The 8,638-nt window shown below is 45.2% G+C and overlaps 1 protein-coding gene across 1 annotated transcript in view; it reads left to right on the top strand.

Moving 5' to 3' along the window:
* Nucleotides 1–555, top strand: part of LOC109763784 (glutamyl-tRNA reductase-binding protein, chloroplastic) — a 29,708-nt gene extending 29,153 nt beyond the window's left edge. Inside the window, exon 5 of the mRNA XM_020322645.4 lies at nucleotides 56–555. Coding sequence (XP_020178234.1) covers nucleotides 56–280 — 225 coding nt within the window. The 3' untranslated portion in view covers nucleotides 281–555. The remainder of the gene's footprint in view (nucleotides 1–55) is intronic.
* Nucleotides 556–8,638: the final 8,083 nt, after the last annotated feature.

The raw sequence follows: 8,638 nt of genomic DNA on the forward strand, positions 1-8,638 counted from the left end.
GCTTTTGAACTGTTTTGCTACAGTAGAATTAACTGTGTCCCATGTGTGGTAATAGGCATTGGATGTGAAGATGATTTGGGTAGACAGACTTGGTTTTGACTTGCACGTTCATTCTGAGGAAGGCATCTTCGCTGTTCGGATACCTTTCTCAAGGCAGGTCTCTGACCAGAAGGCGGTGAAATCGTCATTCAACATGATGGCTCATCATGCATGGGAGGTGGACAAGAGTTATGCCACCCCAGAGTTTGAGAAGGTACAATTCTTGAAGAAGGTCACATAGATGGTGTGATATCTGTATTCGATATGATACCTCCATTGTCAGTATTTTTCTGTCATTTTTTTCTTTTTCGAAACGGTTTCTTTTATCTTTTAGCACAAAGCGAACTATTCTTTCGCCTTTTTCTGTCATTTAGATGACTATGGTTGTGATATTCTCTGCCTCTTAACATATACGGAGTAGTTTTAAGTGTCTTTGTGTGTTTCCATCCATCTCTTTGCCTTATGTACCATTGATTAGCGTCATTCTGTAATAAGAGCAACAAATTTAGACGGTAATGTTTGATGTACATTGTAGTTGGTTCACCATAGTTTCACCCTCACCTGTATCTTTGAATTATGAGATGAGATCGGGCTAAATTATGTTCCATTATACTGTCTTTCCTGCTAGCGCTTGCTAGTGTGCCTTTGTGGCCTCTGTCAGTTGTAAGTTGTAACATGCAAAGTGCTATGCATTTTCCATCCTGTCCTTGCAAATGTTATTTCAGAAAGCAGTCATCTAAATCCATTTCAATTTTTGTACCCCAGACATTTTACTTGATAAAGTTTTTTTAAACATATGTAGTTATACATGTTTTGTTACTTTGTGTCTTTCTTATTTAATTTTTTTTGAAAGATCCAGCAAATTGCTGGCTTAATATTGATTTAGCAGAAAGCAGCGGAAAAACAACATGGTGAAGATCCAAAGATCAAAGAAGAAAAAAAAACAGCCCTCTTGGCGACAGAACCACAGTACACTCACAGGGCGGATCACCAACTACGACAACGCAGCTCCGACTCCGACGGTTAGCTACAGAGAACCGGGCAAAGTTGGCGTCGCAGAAGATCACCGAACGGACCACCCGTCGCGTGTCATCGTATGCCACAGGGGCTCAACCACCGCAGCTTTGACTTCACAACAACAAAACAGCCAGGCAATTCCACGGACACGCCGGAGAAGAGCCGACTACCTCGACCAATGCCAAGTCTCTGACATCGCTCCTCTCGTCATCGTTGCCACAGAAGTCACCATGCACGTCCAGCCCGAAGGAAGCACCAATGGGGATCGAGATCTTCAAGACTGCGCCCTAAAGAAGGATAAACGACGGTGAAGACGACGCCACCGTCCGACCCTACAGCAGGATCTTGGCTTTCACCCGAAGATCTTGATCCGGGAGTATGGGATGTGTAGATTTTTGACGACGCTTCCAAGAAGGTTAGCGACGCCCGTGGGTGCCGTCACCGCCGGCCGGCGAGCACCAGCCAGGTTTTCACCCGAAGCAACCCCTCCCGCCGGCTGACTTTCTTATTTAATTGTGAGACTGCTGGGCAACATGGATAAGATCGGTCTGTGTGGGCATTCCTGAGATTCGACTCTATATTTCGTTCATGTGCACAATGCACTGAGCGTGCGGTGCGTCAGGCATCAGCTTGCAATTAAGTCGCCCCCAATGGAAAGATACTTCCATCGACGGAAAAAATGAAGTGTTTCCATAAGAAACCTAGATTCCCGCACAAATTATCAGTAAAAACTTGCACGTCCAACACACGTCACAACCGATGCACGTGGAATTCGTGCGAGTATAAATCATGAATTTCTACTGATCACTTCCCCTCCGAAGTAAAGGATAAAAGATCACAACAAAATATCTTCTGCGGGACAAAATAGAGAACACCAATGTTTGAAAAGCCCTAACCAATTTTTTTTCTTCAGAATTTTAGTCTCTAATGCCGAGTTCAAACTTAGGGCTCGCGACCAACTTAGGGCTCTGGTTGGTACATGGGTAGCAAGCTTCCACGCATCCCTATTCATATATAGCTAGTTTTTTAGTGATACTCTAGTTCTTCAGATCTCTCTTAACGGATTCCTTCCATGTCAAATTTTGCCCCGACCTCTCTTGACATTCTCTGCACGCTTTAGCCGTCCGCTATGCATTGGAGCTTTTAGAGGCCTACGCTGAATATGCCCAAACCATCTGGATGATGTTGGACAAGCCTCTTCAATTGGTGCTACCCTAACTCTATCTCGTATATCATCATTCCGGACTCGATCCTTCCTCGTGCGGCCACACATCCATCTCAACCTATGTCGCCTTTTAGTCGGCCAACACTCATTGACATACAACATTGCGGGTCGAACTGTCGTCCTGTAGAACTTGCCTTTTAGCTTTTGTGGCACTCTTTTGTCAGAGAGAATGCTAGAAGCTTGGTGCCACTTCATCCATCCGGCTTTGATTCGATGGTTCACATCTTCATCAATACCCCCATCCTCCTGCAGCATTGACCCCAAATATCGAAAGGTGTCCTTCTGAGGCACCACCTGCCCATCAAGGCTAAACTCCTCCCCCTTGCACCTAATAGTACTGAAACCGCACATCTGGATGAAAGGATTAGCACACTTCGATGAAATTTATACATAAATATTTACACTGTAAATGGATTATATATCCAAACTAATCAATGATTCATATAAATAAAATAATATATGCATACAAAAGCACTTTCCTTTACCCAGGAAGAAGATCAAGTATTGTGAAAGCAAAATTCACCATGTTGGTAAATCACCAATGACCGCATGCTTTCATGTTGTGAATAACACCATTATATGTCATCACACCAGTGAAATGCAACCTTGGGAGCTTGGGAAACAATGCTTGTATACATTTCTTTACCGCCATCCTTAGAAAAAATTGGAGCTCAAAATCAAGAGAGGTCATTAGAAGGCAGTTTTTTTTCATGGTTTCAGCTTAGGCACTGTCACAAGATCTTCATTTATAGGTGCAAGTAAATGGAAGTATGGTGACTCCCACCTCCCACCCCCACCGAAACCCTAGCCACCTAGCACCCCGGTGATCTCCACATACCACCGTGGGTTTTGCCATCTAACCCACCCATCCTCCCCGGCCCAACTGGTTGTCATCTCAATGGCGGTTCATGCATCCACCTCCCTCTGGATGGATTTTCTCCAGGGATGGGGTTTGCACAGGAGGTTTGGCGATCTATTCGCCGCACGGTGCACCCATCAGTTGTGCATTTCATCATGGTTGTCTCTTTTGCGCGGCACTCGTTTCGTCTCACTAAGGATAATGTTTCATTGGCTTTGGAATCCGCAATTGGAATTGTTCTGATCTCAAGGTATCGTGCCTCAATGACCGTGTCTTCTCTTTTCATGTGTCTGGCAAAGAAGTTAGGTTTTTCGTCTTGCACCAGAGGAATTTTGTTTGTTCTCAATTCAAGTGTTTCTATCATCTATGGGGACATGGGGGTCCAATTGGTTGCGGGAGTTTAATTCTTGGCAGTCTGAATGTCAAGAAGAATGGACCTTAGTTAGTCCTTCTAAGTGTAGAGCACGTTTAGGGATGGAAGCAATGAAAGTTCCTCCGGTTAAATCCTCTATGCGTTCATCCTATCCTACCCAACAAGTTAAGAAGCTGCGCTTTGCCACTTCTCTTAACTATGATGCTTGCAAAGGGTATCGTTATCGTGCATCCTCTCAGGAAATTTTGACTGTCTCTAGTGATGCAGGTCGTGTGCTTGACCTTCAAGAGATGGTTACAGCCTCACCGCCATTGGCAAGCTCACTGCCGGTGGCTATTCCAGCTTCCCCGACAATTCAGTTGGGTGTGTTTCACCAGCATGACGATCTCCAAGGGTTTTGGAAGTTGGAGGGAATTCGAGCATAATTTTCTCGCCAAATCTTCATGTTGGGCCTTGTGCTTTTCCTGGCTCGGCCCAAGATCCAGTTGTAATATCTGACGACGACTCCGATGGGCCAACCCATGAAGGCGGTGACCCTTTGGGCCCACGATCTCCAAAACGCAGCTCGTCGATTATTTTGGTATCTCAAGATGCATCTCCGATATCTTCGGCTAAATCACCACAAGATATTATACATGACCTAGAAGGATTAGATGAGGTTGTTGAAGATATTGCCGCATGGTTTTGGGACTGTCAGACGTGCCTTGGCATGGGGCATATTTTGGAAAATGGCACTAATAAGGTTCACTGTCGTAAATGTTTCAGACTCGGTCACGTTAAAAAAGGCTACAACAGGTCATCTCCTTCCATTAAACTCTGGGTTCCCAAAAACATCAAGTCTTGCGCCCACCAACAACTTAGCCCGGACTCTGCGTTTCCCCCTGATCCCTGGCTAGATAGCCACGACGTTTCTTGCTCCTCTGCTCCACAACAAAACCCTCCTCCATCGTCGTCGGATCAATCGCCGACAACCAGCCCGTCGCCGCCACCCAAAGCATCGCCGGACCCTATGGAAAATTTTGAGCTTGATCCACGGCGCTTCCTCCTGGCAGGCCACGACATCGTTGATGGCGGGCCGCTGCGGGTCCCGGGACTTTCTACACTCCAGCGCAAGCTCCACCCAACCACCATGAGTCTTTCATGATCGACATTGTCGAACAGGCGCCACCAGTTGAAGATGTTGCCACCCGAAGACAACAGGTGTTGTCCTTCATCACATATGAGCTAGAACTCCCGGTACACCCTGCTCAAACCTGGTTTCAAGGAGTTGGGATATATGAGATGCAAGACCCAGGCATTCACAACGCTTTAGTCAATCACCCTCCATGGCCTCTGGGTCTAGATCAGCATGGCAATGAGCTTTTCGTCAGATTCATCAATCATGATGATGGGGGGGGGGGGGGTTCCGTGCACTTCAAGGGCATCGATCAGGTTGACTCATGTTTATTGGTGTTCCACTTGATTGTCGCAATGAAGTTAATCTAGCAGAAGTAGCGGGTACTTTTGGCCAGTTTTAGTATTGGAACTCTGAAGATGATAGGCTTGTCAGATCTCTCGTCTATGCTTCTTTCCCAGATAATCAACTAGTTCCACGTGATGTTGTTTTTTGTCAGTTTGCAAATGTTGGGGGTGTTGTTGTGTCTTGGACTGCTGCATGTTACATCCTCACGGCTGCATTTGCTGATCAGTTGCCACTTGATGAGGATGTTATGCCACTGGATGGAAACCCACACCCAATGCTAGGGCAGTTGGAGCCGCCTGAGCATTTTTGGCAGTTCCTCCATACCCAGCTCTGGGCTGTAATGATGTTCCTCAACCAGACGCTCAAGATGAGCCGTAGCAGCAGCAAACAGATGCTCAAGATGGTTGGGGACAACAATGGGAGGCCTAGCATGACCAGCCTGAAGATCAACAACATTTAGTGCAAGAGGCTAATTCGATGGTTGATATGTCTCCAACGTATCTATAATTTTTGATTGTTCCATGCTATTATATTATCTGTTTTGGATGTTTTATATGCATTAATATGCTATTTTATATTATTTTTTGGACTAACTTATTAACCTATAGCCCAGTGTCAGTTTCTATTTTTCCTTGTTTTTGAGCTTCGCAGAAAAGGAGTACCAAACGGAGTCCAAACGGAATAAAACTTTGGCGATGATTTTTCTTGGACCAGAAGACACCCAGGAGACTTGGAGTTCAAGTCAGAAGAGCCACGAGGCGGCGACAAGGGGGAGGGCGCGCCCCTGCCTTGTGGGCCCCTCGTGACCCCCCTGACCTAGTTTTGCTTCCTATATATTCACATATATTCCCAAAGCACCAGAAGCATCCACGAAAACACTTCTCCACCGCCGCAACCTTCTGTTCCCGTGAGATCCCATCTTGGGGCCTTTTCCAGCATCCTGCCGAAGGGGGATTCGATTACGGAGGGCATCTACATCAACTCTATTGCCCTTCCGATGAAGCGTGAGTAGTTTACCACAAACCTACGGGTCCATAGCTAGTAGCTAGATGGCTTCTTCTCTCTCTTTGATTCTCAATACCATGTTCTCCTCGATGTTCTTGGAGATCTATCCGATGTAATCTTCTTTTGTGGTGTGTTTGTCGAGATCCGATGAATTCTGGATTTATGATCAGCTTATCTATGAATATTATTTGAATCTTCTCTGAATTCTTAGATGCATCATTTGGTATCTTTGTATCTCTTCGAACTATCGGTTTGGTTTGGCCAACTAGATTGGTTCTTCTTGCAATGGGAGAGGTGCTTAGCTTTGGGTTCAATCTTGCGTGATTTCACCCAGTGACAAAGTAGGGGTGGCGAGACACGTATTGAATTGTTGCCATCGAGGATAAAAAGATGGGGTTTACACCATATTGCATGAGTTTATTCCTCTACATCATGTCATCTTACTTAAGGCGTTACTCCGTTCTTTATGAACTTAATACTCTAGATGCATGCTGGATAGCGGTCGATGTGTGGAGTAATAGTAGTAGATGCAGGTAGGAGTCGGTCTACTTGACACGGACGTGATGCCTATATTTCATAATCATTGCCTTGGATATCGTCATAACTTTGCGCTTTTCTATCAATTGCTCGACAGTAATTTGTTCACCCACCGTATTATTTGCCTTCATGAGAGAAGCCTCTAGTGAAACCTATGGCCACCGGGTCTATTTTCCATCATATTAGTTTTCGATCTACTATTTTGCAATCTTTTATTTCCAGATATATAAACAAAAAAAAACCCAAAAATATTTTATCTTTTGTTTAGTTTTACTTATCTATCTCTATCAGATCTCACCTTTGCAAGTGACGGTGAAGGGATTGCCAACCCCTTTATCGCGTTGGGTGCAAGTGTTTGAGTGTTTGTGCAGGTATTGGTGATTTGCGCGTTCTTCTCCTACTGGACTGATACCTTGGTTCTTAACTGAGGGAAATACTTATCTCTATTTTGCTGCATCACCCTTTCCTCTTCAAGGGAAAAAACCAATGCAAGCTGAAGAAGTAGCAATGGTTCAGAACCCCTCTTTGGGTTCTAATGTTTCAGTTAACCTGCAAGTAGTTGATGGCCCTCATATCATGGTTGATGCTCAAATCTAATAGCCCCAGGTGGAAGCGATGCAGCCAGAGCCAGCCCAGCAACAGGAGGTTGCTAAAATCGAGCAGGATAATGAGCTAGCCATTGTGCCCTATAACCCAATTGCTGCACCCTAGCAGCCCATTAAGATTGGGTTGGTGAGAATCTACATGGACCTTGTTTTTCCCCCTGATATGATATGGAGCAGGGATTTTCAATCCCTCATGGCTTCTTCCCTGACTGCTGAAGTACCAAGGCCTTTGAAGTTTTTTTTATCAGCCCACACCACTGAAGAGAAACCGGGCACAAGCTTTTGTGTCCACACTTCTATATAAGGTTTTCACTGGACCCTCTTCTCCAATGCCAACTTCAGCTATTTCTCTAGCGTGTCGTGTGGCTCGGCGTCTGTTGTTTGAAGCTCCAAGTGACCTACCTGAAATGCAAATGACTTTTACTGCACCACCAGCTGTGAAGCACAGAGACAAGAAGTCCAACAAGCCCTTGCTTGTGGCACTGATACTTCCATTTTGCATCATGCTTTTATATCGATATTTATTGCATTATGGGCTGTTATTACACATTATGTCTTAATACTTATGCATTTTCTCTCTTATTTTACAAGGTTTACATGAAGAGGGAGAATGCCGACAGCGGGAATTATGGGCTGGAAAAGGAGCAAATATTAGAGACCTATTCTGCACAACTCCAAAAGTCCTGAAACTCCATGAAAGTCAGTTTTGGAATATATTAAAAATATTGGGCGAAGAAAGCACCAGAGGGGGGCCACCCACCGTCCACGAGGGTGGAGGGCGCGCCCCCTGCCTCGTGGGCCACCTGGAAGCTCCCCGATGCCCATCTTCTGGTATAAGGTGTATTTTGCACGGGAAAAAATCAGAAGGAAGCTTTCGGGATGAAGCGCCGCCGTCTCGAGGCGGAACCTCGGCAGAACCAATCTAGGGCTCCGGCGGAGCTGTTCTGCCAGGGAAACATCCCTCCGGGAGGGGGAAATCGTCACCATCGTCATCACCATCGATCCTCTCATCGGGAAGGGGTCAATCTCCATCAACATCTTCACCAGCACCATCTCCTCTCAAACCCTAGTTCATCTCTTGTATCCGATCTTTGTCTCAAAACCTCAGATTGGTACCCGTGGGTTGCTAGTAGTGTTGATTACTCCTTGTAGTTGATGCTAGTTGGTTTATTTGGTGGAAGATCATATGTTCAGATCCTTTATGCAAATTAATACCCCTCTGATTATGAACATGAATATGATTTGTGAGTAGTTACGTTTGTTCCTGGGGACATGGGAGAAGTCTTGTTATAAGTAGTCATGTGAATTTGGTATTCGTTCGATATTTTGATGAGATGTATGTTGTCTTTCCTCTAGTGGTGTTATGTGAACGTCGACTACATGACACTTCACCATTATTTGGGCCTAGGGGAAGTCATTGGGAAGTAATAAGTAGATGATGGGTTGCTAGAGTGACAGAATCTTAAACCCTAGTTTATGCGTTGCTTCGTAAGGGGCTGATTTGGATCCATATGTT

The sequence above is a fragment of the Aegilops tauschii genome, chromosome 7 (genome assembly GCF_002575655.3).
Source record: "Aegilops tauschii subsp. strangulata cultivar AL8/78 chromosome 7, Aet v6.0, whole genome shotgun sequence".
NCBI classification, from domain to species: Eukaryota; Viridiplantae; Streptophyta; class Magnoliopsida; order Poales; family Poaceae; genus Aegilops; species Aegilops tauschii.